At 36.5% G+C, this 15588-nt stretch overlaps 1 protein-coding gene across 1 annotated transcript; it reads right to left on the bottom strand.

Annotated features, from left to right (window-relative positions):
• Nucleotides 1–1344: 1344 nt before the first annotated feature.
• Nucleotides 1345–14068, bottom strand: LOC137287602 (uncharacterized). Its single transcript, XM_067819976.1, has 5 exons — nucleotides 13761–14068; nucleotides 10372–10725; nucleotides 6257–6592; nucleotides 5646–5721; nucleotides 1345–2592 (listed from the first exon to the last, which is right to left on the bottom strand). Exons 1-5 carry the CDS (start codon nucleotides 13834–13836, stop codon nucleotides 1737–1739), a joined length of 1698 nt encoding a protein of 565 aa, XP_067676077.1. The 5' UTR covers nucleotides 13837–14068; the 3' UTR covers nucleotides 1345–1736.
• Nucleotides 14069–15588: the final 1520 nt, after the last annotated feature.

Raw genomic sequence — 15588 nt, 5'->3', positions numbered from 1 at the left:
TGTATGTGAGCTCTGTCCCACTATGTTGGGCATGATGGTGGTCAGTGACCACCGTTGAGCTTGACCACTTGACTCATTTAAGATATTGCAAGCATGTTAGCTGACTGGACAAGATTAAATCTGAAATCAAGTGCCCTCCTGATTTGAATCCCGACCCACAAAGACAGGCATGAAAATGCTAAATGAATAAATCAAGCATGGAAGGTTATTTCATTTTAGATATACCATGCTTTAACATAGCATATGAGCAGCACAACTTAAAATCAAGTACTCTAATGACCTGACTCCTGACTCACAAAGCTAGGCATGATGTAGTTAAATGAATGTCATCGAGCATGACCATTTCATTCATCAAAGATATGTCGTGCATATCTTTTGTGCCCGACTCGATGAATCTGGAATGTAAAGATTTCAGTTAAGCATGGAAAATGTCAGCTAATTTTCACTCCATCATAAATTGCACATTGACAGTGTTTGGATAATATTCATCACTTTCACTGTTTGGGTCACATTCATCACAAATGGATGTGCTAACGAAGATGATCACAAAGGCGGATCAGAAATCCCAAAAATCCCTATTTGATCAGAAACCTTATCCTTGACATAAGATCACATTGATGAATGGAACATTGTTTATTCAACTCCCACATTTCACTGAATGCAGTATGCTCAAATGTGCATTATAGACAAGAAAATATGGTGCTTTAATGTTGCATTTCTGCATGATTTCTTTGGGATACCATACCCAGTCAACTTATTATCTCCACAACATGTGTCTACCCCTTTGACAATATTTGTTTCCGTATTTACATGTGCTGTGTCTGTATTCTCAAATGTGCATCATACAAAGGAAATAGTTTAATGTAATGGTTAATTTCAGGTTCAGTTGTTTGACATTGTTCATTATATATAAACAAGCCAATTTTGAATCTCCATTATGTATATCCAGTCCCTGTGACGATCGACATACTGTACCGTGTACAAAAGTCTGTCTTATTGTCTGTGAACCATATCATTTTCCTACTAAGCCACATCAGATATGTGAAAGTCCTAAACGAAGCAAGTCTAGAATTTTCTCAGCCCTTTAAACCAAACCCTCTATTAAAATTTAAGAAGAGTAATTTGAGTCTGTCAAAATTATATAATTTTAGAAACAGAGTGTTATTCAACCCATACAACCATGATTTATCCCTATGTCCTTGTTCCTGTTGTAGATCATCGTCATCTGAATGTGACAGGCTGCATCTATAATGTTCCTGGTGTTCACACCATTAACTATTATCTATATCTAGGGCAATTACTTTGTGGCTGGAGCTCAACCTATATATCATGTGTACCCGGATCATGTGAAGTTCAGGATGATGTGGATATTTATGACTTGTAAATGTAGTGGATATACTGCACACCGCATATAGCCTATTAATAAAGAAGTTACAAATAATTTTGGACCCACAACCAGAAAATACAGTCAGCAGAGGGACACAACTCTTCACAGCAAGTTGCATCATGGCATACAACACTCACGGTATTACACGTTTAGATGAACGAAGCTTCATGTATATTTCAACACTGCTGACAGTGCCCTTTGTAAACCAAAATATAATACCTTCATTTCAAGCACAACCAATTTGAATTATTTCATAAAACAGTTATCAAATGTTCTCACAAAATTCCTGGAAACAGTAAGTGTCATCTCTGAGCATAAAAACACACATATTAGGAATACATATCTGTCCCTAGAGGTCAGTAGACTGGATTGTTGGAGATGCTGGTGGTGCAGTATCATCCAGCCCTTCTTCTACTGCAGAGTTCATCATGCTGAGAGCTGCTTCCTGGTCATCAGCTGATACATTGCCTTCCTGACCAGAGCCATCTTGATCCATGGATCCATATTTTCTGGATTTGTCTACAACAGTGTACACATCATCAGTTGCAGAATCCTCAGCTGACTTTGACTTATTTACAACAGCATAGATGTCTCCAGACGGACTTACAATACCATCTGGTGAAGCAGGTTCATCTATTTCTGTAGGTTGTTCTCCAGTCTTTGACTTGTTCACAACAGCATAGATATCTCCTGGTGAACTAACTATAGCATCTTGAGATTCTAGTTCCTCTGCTGCTAAAGATGGTTCATCAGGATTATTCACCACAGCATACAGGCCATCAGTGCTATTTAGTCCTGATGGTTGTTCTTGGGCAATGCTATCAGCAGTAGCATACATGTCATTGTCCACTTGCACAGGGTTTCTGGCTTGAACATCATCCACAGCTGCATACATATCAGTGACATCACTGGACACTGGGGCAGGGCCTGGATCAGCATCTGCCTCTGGATGTTTCATCCTGTTACTAGCTTCACCTGGAGGAGCTCCTGAGACTGGGTATGATTCTTGTTTCGGGATGTTGTCTTCTTCCTTTCCAAGTGCCTGTTCTTCAAGCTGCTTGTCATATGCACCACAAGGCTGGTAGAGAACATTTTCTTCTGTTACACGTTCCTCATTTTCATAGGAATGGTTCAGATAACCACTGTGTTGTTTGTTGGTACTTGGGATGTCTTCTAGAATCCTTGGATCATTATCCCGTTTTCTCCTGTAAAAACACGCAATTTTCGCTTATAAAGGTTAAAGAAAATGAAAATATTAGATAAATCATATACTTGCTGGTACATCTGAACATGTGAACCATCTGAACACAACAAATATTTAGATGATTTTGAATTTATTTCATGAATGATACATTTTGTATGTAAGTATACTTTAACTCATTAAGCCCAAGAGCCACTTCACTGCTCACACCTGATATCGCTGGCAGGTTTCGGAGATTACAGGAAACTGTCTCGTCATACGAGCAAGTCCTGATTGTTTAATTGCGTTGTAAAGATATTGTAAAGGTATTTGTTGAAAGAAAACAGGAGTGAATACATGTCATATACGTAACGTTTTACGTAATTTTATTGTAGTCTCTCTTTTAGACATTTGATGGCGTGTACGTATGTATTTTCTTAACACGTTTGTATTCTTTGTATGTAAGACATACTTAAACAAATTGTCCGTCTCATATCATTGTGTGAGGTTAAATTGTTGAAAACATCTATGTCAATGGCAGTAAAGAAGAATTTACACACATGCTTAAAGGGGCACTGATGCGGAGCAATTTCTGTGGACTGGTGAACCAACACTCAAAACTATCTCAATATAAAGCTTTGCAATCTTTCGAACTGAAACAAATGGCTTGCTACGTGCCTGTAGACATCATATTTTCACATAACATGATTAAATACCGAGGTTAAAAACACAGAAATATGATCAAATTGGATCAGTCACTATACCATCCAAGCATAAAAAAAAAAAAATACACCGCTTGGATATTTTGTTACGATCAGACAAGGAAAACTATGGATATTTTTAAATAATGGCATATGATGGGCATCCGGCCTCCTGACTGTTTAGGTGAAGAAATTCTGCTAATATGGACAGGAACCCAGTCCCTTTGTCCATCACGGTCGAGGGAGCGGGCAGCTAGACAGCTTGGATACAGATTGAGTATTGGCTAGATTGTTGACCAATCGATATGTTGGATTTTGGCTTTATCAACTCTAGATATCATGAAAAAGTGATCATAAGGATGCCTGAAATGTACACACATGACTAACAAGCACTTTGGCGAGTTTATTTTTCCTTAAAGCGCTCAAAGTGCTACAGTCCGATTATTATTACCCCTGATAACACAATCCATCCATTGAGTAAAGATAGTATTTATTAACATATACATTTTACGCAAACTACTTGTACATCAAACATAATGGCTTGCTGAACATTTCAATATAATTTGCACATTGTTACGAATGAATATCATAATTCAAGTACATGTATTATGGAATTCAAAAAGTGACATGATGCTGATTATTATAATGTATGCACTTGCAGTTGAGTCCCCCCAAATATTTTTGAAGATGGACATGCTTATATTTGTTTTGAATGCAAACGAGGTTCAGAAGATTGATAATGACTCCATAAAATAGGTTGTCAAATGATATAACAGCGCAATAGTTTGTTTTACACTTGTCATGGGACAAAACTTTACCTGGACAAGCAATCTGCCAGAGGTTGTTATTTCGAGGTTGAAAGAGGTGTTCAAATATCTCATTAGTGTTGTCTGATTGAATGATTATACACATCAATTCCGTAACTGATGTATTATCCTCGTTTCATTCACAATTGATGTGACACATGTGATCATTACACTGGATAAGATAATTGCAGAGATCAAATACAAACATTTCTTACACAATACTTAAAATGGAAATTGCATTGAAAAATCACATTTCAAATCAACATGAAACTTTCAACAACTTGAACAAATGCTCCAGTTACCTTTGTATGGTGTATGTGTAATATATATATATATATATGTATGTATGTATATATATATATATATGTGTGTGTGTGTGTGTGTGTGTGTGTGTGTGTGTGTGTGTGTATGTATATATATATATATATATATATATATATATATATATGTGATAACTCAATGCAAGAGTTATCACTTCATATTCGATTATGCATTATTATCAACTTTAGAATTATGAAAAATCAATCGTTGCTATTGATTTAGGTCTAAATTGGTAACTTGGTTTATTTCAAATCTACACGAACATGGGTGTAATACAGTATTGCTATTGATGTCTACGGTTCATTATATAAACTATTACAATGAATGTATGAATGATTTACTTTAGAAGAAGGTAACCTTGTCACTGTTAATTCAATCAATGTGCAAAAATAGTATTTAGTATTCACTCCCAATGACGAGTAACAAACACTTAATTCCTGTAACAACATCTCATAGTCCCTTTCTCACAGACATGTATTCATTTGCCTATATAAGCCTATGACATTGCTAGCAGCTGTTATCAAAACACTTTAATACGTCTTCTGACTAACACAGAAAGTAACCTCTCTCGTAAGAAAAGCTAATCTTTGATCATTATGCTGCTAAATTGATTTAAATAATAAGTACAGTACATATTTAAAATGTAAAACAGATATGTGAGTCTCTCGCTGAATGAGAGGTGCGGTCTGCCGACGACCATGTGCAACTCTCACTGAATACGAGGTGCTTTTTATTACCGCCAACACGTGGCTCTCGTTGTGAGAAGCTAATTAGTTTGACGCACATACACGCATGACGCACTCAGCCTTAATGAGTTAAGAGAGATTCATATTTTCAACATAAAGGAAAAATGTAGTGTAGTAATGGGATTGGGAGGGGGACCATATCAGACCATACCATATCAGAATATGAGTTCTGCAGAATATATTCAGATGCTCATATTTGAAAGAAAGATATAAGGATAACTAGTTGGATGTTCAGACTTCTATGAAGAATGAGTGAGTGAGTTTAGTTTTACTCCGCACTAAGCAATATCCCAACTATATAGCAGCGGTAAATAATCAAGTCCGGACCAGACAGTCCAGTGATTAACAGCATAGCACTGATCTGCACAAATTGGAACAGATATCATGTTCATCTAAGTCAGCAAGACTATTAGTCGCCACTTACGACAGGCATATGACAAGCATGTTCTATGAAGATGGGAGTCATAAAGTGTAAGCTACCGTAAACAATATGATTCATCTGACCTGTAGCAAATGACAGATATGACGATGATGAGGATGAGAAGCAGACCTCCTCCAATACCACCAGCTACTGCATCCACTGAGAAGAAAACATTCATGCTTTAGTTATTCATACCTCTTCTCTCACAGGACAAGCAAAACCATTTATGCAAAGAAGATATTGACAAGTGGTGACAATGACAGACATTTCTGTGATCCTTTTACAGTTTGTTTCTAAACAATGGCATTTTTCATAAATGTGTTGAAACATTTTCCATTTTCTATAGCGCTGAGTTTGTTAGGTTTCATACCTTATCATCACTCCTATCGTTAGACAGTGAGTGCGAGTTAGGTTAGGTTAGGCACACATTTGCTGTTTTAACATTTTAGTTTAACCTTGAAACAGAAGTATTTGTGTGGTCAAGCCTGTGCTACAGTGAAAGCACATTGTTGGAAACATGGTGATGCTAGTATTTGACTATCTGGAAAAATGTTCATGTAAGATCACAGAATATTGTGTAAAAGCGCTTTAGGTCTGCTGGAATCATAGCATTAGTTGAGGTAACATTTCTTTTTTTAATTCATCACTGAACTGGGTGAGACAGCCAGTGTGGAACTGTGGAAAGCATACATACCTGGGAAGGGATCCTTTGTATTGTCTGTAATGGCACCTTGAGTAGCAGTAGCTTGAGTACTTCCTGCTGATGCTGCAGCTGACCCAGAAGTAGCTCCTGTAGATGAACTAGATGAAATGTCTCCTGTGGCAGTACCAGAAGTGGTCTGGCCTTGAGGTGTGCTGTCTGTTGCTCTTGTGGTGATTTTTTCTGTACTTGTTGTTGGTGTTGTTGATGTTGTCTCCATGCTTGTTACTGTTGTTGGAACTGATGGTGTTGTAGTTGTTGTTGATGTTGTGGGTGTTGTTGTTGTAGAACTGTTGGTGTTCGGCTTAAAGCACTCAATGTTAAGCTGGACTAGTGCCGTGGGAAACCAAAAGGTATTTAGGTTATTCATAATGTTACATTATGAGGACATGAAGGACATTATGAGTGAAATGAAGTAATACGTCCTGAGATGAGCAGAATAAATATTATAACAATACAAAATCAGCGCAAAACTAGACAATTTCACTGATCATATTCCATCTGTCATTCCATTAAACTGTTTCCAGGGAAATTACCAAATAATATCATTTGAAAGATACAGTCTGTGGAGATGAAGTATTGAGGATTCTGAGGATTCTGACTTTATCATGAGTATCTATTTATGAATATATCATTGATAATGAGAATACCAGGTGTTCAGGAAAGAATAAGCCTATCCTGACTGATGAGTGACACATATCCACAAACAAATCTCCTGTTAACCAAAGAAAACATTGAAATCAAAATAGGCAGTTGTATTTGACATCAGTTTTAGTTACTGAAGTGAAGAAGTTTTAAATGTCAGTGCGTCAGTCTGTCAACTATACCTTGAAAAAGCTGCCTTTAAGACAGAGTGATATGACTCCAATTGAAATTTGTGTGAATGAGGATGCTCAATTGTACCTAAAAAGTGAAGAAATGTGGTCCAAGCTGCTGGAATATTGTTCTACATAATAGGAAAGATGATGACATGGTGGGGCATGGTGGGTGAGCTGGCTAAGGTGCCAGGCTAGTGATCCAGCGAGGTTGAGGTTTCGGGATCGAGCCCACCTGTGACCGGGTGTAAAAACCTTGGAGTCAACTTTGTGTGCAGACTCTTTCAGTGTTGTCACAACCCCTAGTGTACTGTACACAACCCTGTGCACTTAAAAGACCCCACGAATCCGTTGGTATATGACCAGATGGTGGCCACATGAACACGTGGATACACCTAGTTGCAGGTACAGCAACGTGCAGTAAACTAGGACAAAGTGCTGTGACTATGTGTCCCAGTCCACCCAGCTGTCAATTGGGTATCTCGTTAGGATGAGAGAGCCACAATAAACTCGGTGCGCCTAGTGGCAGCAATGAGTTGTATACTCCCCAGGGAGTTGAGATTGAAATACGATGTGCTGTTGAGATTGACATCCGGTGATCGAGGGAAAAATATCTAGCGCCTAGAGAAATTGGCTTGCAGTTTGATTTGTGCGCTATACAAGAACACTTATCATATCATCATATCATGACCAGGAACTTGCTTCAGAAAGTTATTAGGTTTGATTTACTTGAATATGGACACAACTTTTGTTTGCATCAGATTTTGTATATTATGTCCTTATGTATAAATGTGCTCATTACTTACCCTATCTCGCCAAACAAGTCACTCATGGGTTTTAATGACAAATTCCAAGTTAGCTGATATACTAAAAGTATGTTCTCTTAATTCTTCAGTATTGGTAAACATGAGATCTTGACAGCATAGATAATAAACCTGAGAAAATATCTGTGTTATGTACATACCAGTTCAAAGTGACCTTATATAAATTCCTAACTTTCTGAAGTTTCAAGTATGTATGTGCCTAAATATATGAGGAGTTGCAAATGGAACTGTCCCTCACTGAATTGTTTTCTGAAACTTGGATTTATTCGTTATTGTTTGAAACACTATCATGAACACGGTGGGATGAAGCAAGTGAATTTAATGCCTTGTCTGAAATTGTACTTAGGTTGTCACTTTGCTAGACCTGAAATGTGAGTCACTAGTGCAAAGCATCCTCACTCATAGTCCACTTGGATGACGATTTCACTTTTGGTGGTAATTTTATATGACGAACAAAAGTACAGCAAACATGACCTATTGCGAATATTGGGATCATCTGGAAATGTCTAATGATCAACAGTCAGTCCAGACAGTCAAGTGATCAACAATATGAGCATCAATCTGCGCAACTGGAACCAATGACATGTGTCAACCAAGTCAGTGAGTCTGACCACCAAATCCCATCAGTTGCCTCTTACGACAAGCAGTCACCTTTTATGGCAAGCATGGGCTGGTGAAGGCCTATCCTGCCCAGAACCTTCATGGGTCAAACTGAGTACAGAGCTGTGGTTCATGGTCTCACACCAGAGGGCACAGTGCAAATACAATCCATGAGTGTAGTTCTGACCAGTGACTATTCTGTTTTGAAATTGGAGGTCTCACTGGCATGGAAAATGATTTGCAAGTGAGGAGCTCAAGGCTACAACAGAAGCTTCACAGGTTTACTAAGGGACCAGTCAAAAGACTTCTATTTCCAGGGCATTGCCAGCTTGCACTACAAACGGGTAAAGTGTATTTAACTGAAGGGAAACAATAGTTCAAAATGAAAGTTTGAAAACTGCTCTGACTGTTAATTGTACATGAATTTCACAAAAGTTTTTACCCCACTTTGTATGATATATTGAATCAGGGAGACTATATACAGAGGGAGAAGAAACTCCTCGAAAAGATCCTGAACGGATATCGTAGGTTGTTACGTAACCAGTGTAGGCAATATGGAGTCAGCTTAGTATTTATTACTGAGCCCAGTTCATTTTCAACAGTTGATTAAGTTCACTGAAGACCTACATGTAGAAGATAAGTTAACTATTTTGTCACTTCAGTTTAAGTCAAATAATTGTTATTCGTGTCAATATTAGGACAGTAGATTTGTAATAATGTTTCAAGTCAGTATATTATAGCTGACTGGCTTCCATTCTCGATTCATCGCGAAGATAGACTAAATTCTGTTGATATAAACTTCTTTCACACATATGTTTAATTTTTTAGAAGAGAAACATACCTTTACTTGAAAGGTATGTGCAAGTGATAGTGATAGTTTTATGACTTAAAAAATATTAGGGTGTATTTGAGGTGTGTGAAAAATATGACATCGCCAGTCAGTTTCTATTCGCCATTAAAATGCCGTTGTTTGAGTGTTTCTAGTTATTGCTTCAAAAACATCTTTCACATGCACCTGAAACTCTTATGAGGTGAAATGTGTGTGCAAGTAACAGTGAGAGTTTCATAATCTAAACCAAAATGTTATAGTGTATTTGAGGCGTGTGAAAAATGTTACATATCACTGATCTGATCTGACCCGCTGTTGAAGTACTACGCTGCATTGTTTGAGTGTTGCTTATTTTTTGATGTAAGCTTTTTGTAGATATGTCATCCAAGCCGGTATTACCCAAGGGAGAAGCATACAATGTATTTATCTTACTACCAGGATAAATGTATGAAATATGAGTTTAGTTTATTTCAAAGATTGCTACTGACAATATGACATATAAACAAATGGGAGTTTGCCTCAAATGGGTTTTTTAAAGTCAGTGAAACCTATTCTGACAGGCTTAAAAATGGTTAATCATGTTTAAGTTCATTATGTTCATTTAAGTGCAATCTACTCTGTGTTCTGTGTATGAAATAGTTTGGATAAAGTCAGTAAAATAAATCTACAAAGTGTTCCAACAAAGAGCTCATTAAGCCGTTTTGACGTCCAGGCATTTAGTAACATGCGTCATATTATAACATCATATGATTGTTAGTGATACAGCTTCTCGGCAGAGAGTGTGGAGGTTACCATAGCAGTGGATAGATTTTTTCCAGTTGTCACCCTCCTGGAAGGGGTGAAGAGAATCTTGTTAAAGTTGTTAAACCGTCAACTGAAATTTTTATGTTGCAGTTTGTTAGTATTTCAAGTTTGTTATTTTACCTCTTATTAACTGGAATCTACACGTTTGTATGCTCTTCCAGTATTATTTCCAGCCTGATGTCAAACAACATCAGTTTCATTCTGTTTTAGCCTTTCAGATTTGGAACTATCCCTCACCTGATGGCTGCTTCACCTTGAACTGCAGGCGTCCTGACAGTCCCTTGGCTCCAGGTTTTGTAGCCACCATTAGGATCCATACCTCCTCCCCAGTGCTGACGGTGTGAGTCTGTCCAGATGGAGTTTGTACAACACCATTTGTACACTGTGTACTTGTCCCCCACTTCTGTATGGTCATGTATGTATCACACTGTGATGTCCAGTCAGTAGAAGGGAACATCCCCACCTGTGTTGTCTTTGACACAGTCAGTCTACATGAACACATCCCTCCCCCTGTGGTAATGTATGTGATAGACACATTCAGCATGATTTGCATGGAGCTGGTCTCTGTACCCGAGGTGCATGTCTGTAATTCTTGGTTAGAAAGCAGAAAAGTCACTTGCAAAACCTACATTTTTAAGCACAAACAGTGATACTTACATAGAAAACATTTAGTAAAATTTGAAAACAAAAAAGGACATATACATGCAATACATTCAAGTGCTACAGATCACATAGTTTTCTGTTGTGTGAACCTGTACAGCAATAAACATCATAATGAAATATATAAACCTGCAATGTCAGAAGTAACAGATGAAGCAGGAGAGACTATTTTTTAGTATCGCATTTTTAGTTTCGTATCACTGGGCTGTGGTGATCACTTAGTGTTTTCAGAATCTACGTTATCACACACAAACAGTGTTATCACACACAAACAGATACTTAAGTTGAAAACTTTTAATAAAATTTGGAGGAAATATATGCATGTAAAATTTACTGAGATGATTAAACTATTCCCCTGATGTGTACTTTAACTTATATTTCCAATAGATGAAATTATTAAACATTTAAAATTATAATCCATGGTAAACCTCAGAAGTAACACACAAAGCAGGAGTGATTATTTTTAGTTTGGTATCTCTGGACTGTGCTTATAACTACTGTTAATATATAATAATATATGCGCTATCATTGCTATGTGATGTTCTAGTTATATATATGATATTATATTTATCACTATTTGTGAACAAATTAGTCTTGACAGTCACAGACATAACTTGGAGCTTCTTGAAGCAAATAAATTTGTCAGAGAATTCAAATGAGTAGTTGAAACATATACACTAAGTATGGATAGAAAGTAATATTTTAGGCACAGACACAGACATAACTTGGAGCTTCTTGAAGGAAATAAATTTGTCAGAGAATTTAAATGAGTAGTTGAAACATATACCCTCAGTATGGATAAAAAGGAATATTTTAGGAGTCTGTGGTATTTAATGGTATTTACATAAAGTGGTACCTCAGGGAATGAGGGGTGAGTTAAGAATCATGTTTATCAAGATGAGTGTCATAAAATCATGATATAATTTTATGGGAATCTTAGTAGCATGAAGCAATGGAGATTGTATAGTAAAATATGAATTGCTTTTGCACATTATCTGTTTGTGTAGTGTCATGAAGAAAATAGGTGGTTCCCTTTTCTGTAAAAGAAATGTATGAACTTGGTTATTGGTGGTATTGTTTAGTGCAATGTAAGACACTTGTGCTTGCGTCACATCAGGTTAGGTCAGCTTGATATCAAGGGAAAGCGTAAAGTGATGACTTTCTTAATCTTAGACCACCTTGGTGGTGCAGTGGTTAGAGTGCACAAGTTCTCGTTACACAAGCGAACTATGGATTTGAGAATCGAGGAATCTTGTTTTCAGACAAAGAAATCTATCACCCAACCTATCTGTCTATAAAAACAGGAAACCCATTTTGATTGGGGTCATATTTACTGAGAAGTTATTTCAGGATGTTTTTGTCATTAAAGTGTGTTTGTCAACAAGACATCTGATTTCTTCCTCTGTACTTGTGAATACCATAGGTTATGAAAGCATTGATTGATTTCATTCAGTATGTTTTATAAAGTACAGTCTGCATGAGTTGTTCTGTTCTCACAAAATGAGAAATTGTGCTAATGATCTTGCACTAAGAGGTAAACAGGCTTTAATGGAAGTAATTACTAATCTCAGTAAAATTGGAATTATAGATTCGAGTTGTGTTTTTTTCAAAATATTTGATGTGCAGATTCAACCAAAATTACTTTAAGAGACTGAAATATGGAGAATGCATTATACATAATTTGACCAAACAGAAAAGGTCCTTTTGATAGCCTGTAAAAGATTCTTAAATGTCAATCCACAATCTCCAACCTCTATTGTCTACGGTAAGTGTGGAAGGTACACTCTTTTTATAAATGCTTTGTGTAAAACCTTGAAAGATTGGTCAAAAATCAATCATAGGAATGAAGACAGATTTTCTTTAAATGTCTATAAAATGCAAATGTACTATGATAACTGGTATTAGAATATATATGCTACATACATATGAAATATTAATTTTTCACAAGGTTTTGGTTATGTTTAGATTCCCAATATGGTGGTTGATAGAGTCTCTTTTATGAATGAATTCAAATCAGTTGCAATCAATATGTTTTTCCAGTCATCAGCATGTATATTAAATAACATCTACCAGTATTGTATATATAGAGATTTCAGAAGTCCTTTAGCTTCTGAAAAATATTTATCATGTATTGTTGACAAAAAACAATGAAATATTGACTAAATTTAGATGTGGATTGCTAAGATTAGAGTATAATGGAGGTAGATGGTAAAATATATATGTAATGGTACGCAACTGTCTATTATGCAATTCAGCAGTTAAAGATGAGTATCACTTTTTATATGTTTGTAATGTTTATAATACTCTTAGGGCCAAATATCTACCATTTGTATATTTTCAAGAACTTAGTTATCATAAATTTATATCCCTATTGACTACTAATAACAAAACACTTCTAAGGAAAGTATGTACATATTTATACCATGCTTATCAACTAAAAGAATTAGAATACTTCCCCATTCATTGAGGTGAATAGTCTTTGTATGATTTTTGTATGATGTATGTACTGCATCATAATAACTGTGAGTTGTAAACTCAAACTTTGTTAAAGTATACATTGTGAAAATGTATGTAAATGGCCTATAGAGAATAAAAAGACTTCACTTGTTCAGTTTGGATATCCCAATGAAAGTATCCTTCAACATGAATGAGTCAGTATGGTTTTACATCACTTTTAATAATATTCAAGCCCTATCATGACAGGGAACACCAAAAGTGGTCTGCACACATTGCTTTAGCCTGAATAGTCAATAGTGAATGTTTTAACCATTGTACGACCCCACTGTCCCATTCAGCATGAACGGATATCTGAGTATATAACTGATGTTCTATGCATAGATAAACCCACATCCCAACATCACCAGACACATGTGGGTGAACATACACTTTAATCATATCCTTACAAAGACAATTGGATCAATCATTGTTTATTTACATATCATTTCAATCAAGTGAGTTATCCATACCTGAAGTGACATCACTGAAGATGTAAATCAGCAGCAGAATCAGCCAGCTCCCTCTTCCACAGCGAGAGATCCCCATGCTGCCTATGTGACCATCCACATAACAGTCCACTCACACAAACACATGGGGCCAGTGCTAGCTGTATTATAGCACCTGGCTCCTCCACTCCTGGACTCTACAGGAAACTACAGACCAGTCATCACAGGCATTTATGGACTACTGAATGTGTAATCTAGCAGTCAAGTGAGCACCGCTGTCACAGGCATTGCTCCTGCATGGACTTATGTGCTGGCTGTCAACATACACCACTACCGAGCTGTATGCAATAAACGCACCTTTGGTTGAATTCTATACTGACTTTTTGTCAGATGAGATTTTGTATACTGTAGCTGATAAGTCTGATGATAAAATTGTATTTGTTTTTCCCATAAAACATTCAGATAATGACCAACATCAATATGGGACGAGAAGTAACTGTATCTTACTTCAATTCAAAGAGTCACCCCAAGCATTTTAATTTCTTTAATTTTTAAATTTTAACCCATCACAACACATATTTGTATGAAATATATTTATGTAATCACTTGTTTCATTCATATTTTATGTGTGCATGTATTTGTCCATAATAATGCTGGGTTTTTAGATTACTGAGGTATCATATAACAATTTTAACAAAGTTATACCACAAACGCACTCTCCTGATTTTCAGACAACCGGTCCTTCTTGCATTTTCTTTAATACTGGGCTAGGTAGGGTTGCAATAATTATCAGTTTTCAGCATCTTCTTGTTTGACAGTTAGGGTACATACTAGAAACTTTCACTGGATAAACTATTGTCATTTTGTAGATATTCTATCCAGAGAGATCATCTTGTTCAAGTATTCAAGTTAACTTATGGAACGCCTGGAACATGAAAGGTACAAGTCAGCAATTATGCTTTGTAACGATCAATTTATAGAAAATTATCTATTTCACACTGATGGTATGTGTATTTTCTATGGAATATATTTTACTGTGCAAGGAAGGTGAAATCAGCCAGTACACTATATTACCACACTGATTATGTTTGTAAAGTAGTTGTCCTGAACAGAATTACAGGGTAGTAAAGGTGCCCAGTAACTTGTGACTGTTGTAAGAGTCTGTGGAGAGTCAGTGGATCAGGTGTTCATGCAGTGACACGGCTGATTGTGTGTCAAGTCTTTGAATGGCATTTAGAAGTGAAATACATAAGAATGAAGATTTTTATGGATATCAACTTCTTTATGAGAGAACACAATGTTTCGGAGTTAATGCTTACTCCTTCATCATCACCTGATGAAAGAGTAAGCATTAACTCCGAAACATTGTGTTCTCATGTAAAGAAGTTGATATCCATAAAAATCTTCATTCTGATTGTGTGTTATTATCACGTTACAGTTATGGATCACTGCTCATGATCCTGTATCCTGGTTTAGACTTGATTATTTACAGGATGCAGCCACACAGGTAAAATGACTACTGACTGAACGACACAGTCTGACTGACTGACCCACTGACTCTCTCTCTCTCTCTTTCTCTCTCTGTCATTCACTGATTCACAGTCACTCACTCAGATAAGCAAAATGAGTAAACGCGTATGCAGTGAATCTGCAGCTGACTCTGATATTATTCTATTGACTGTACATATATCATCATATGGTCTCTGCTAGCACATTATCACTCTGAAAATATTACTGATTACATTGCCAGTAGTTGCAACAAAATTATGTAATATGGTTAATATTACTTAATGCTTACAGAGCTTTTTCTTTAATGTAACTGAAATATTTGAAAGGATAGAATGTTGTAATG

The sequence above is a fragment of the Haliotis asinina genome, chromosome 6 (genome assembly GCF_037392515.1).
Source record: "Haliotis asinina isolate JCU_RB_2024 chromosome 6, JCU_Hal_asi_v2, whole genome shotgun sequence".
NCBI classification, from domain to species: Eukaryota; Metazoa; Mollusca; class Gastropoda; order Lepetellida; family Haliotidae; genus Haliotis; species Haliotis asinina.
The sequence above is the reverse complement of the archived record's forward strand: the minus strand, read 5'-3'. Positions and strand labels throughout refer to the sequence as shown.

Bases quoted from the DNA above. Each gene is read 5' to 3' on its own strand.
- LOC137287602 (XM_067819976.1), bottom strand. From the start codon at position 13,836: ATGGGGATCTCTCGCTGTGGAAGAGGGAGCTGGCTGATTCTGCTGCTG. The intron at 10,726-13,760 runs GTATGGATAACT...TTTCTAACCAAG, and splicing joins CTTCAGTGATGTCACTTCAG to AATTACAGACATGCACCTCG. The intron at 5,722-6,256 runs GTATGTATGCTT...TTTTCTTCTCAG, and splicing joins TACAAAGGATCCCTTCCCAG to TGGATGCAGTAGCTGGTGGT.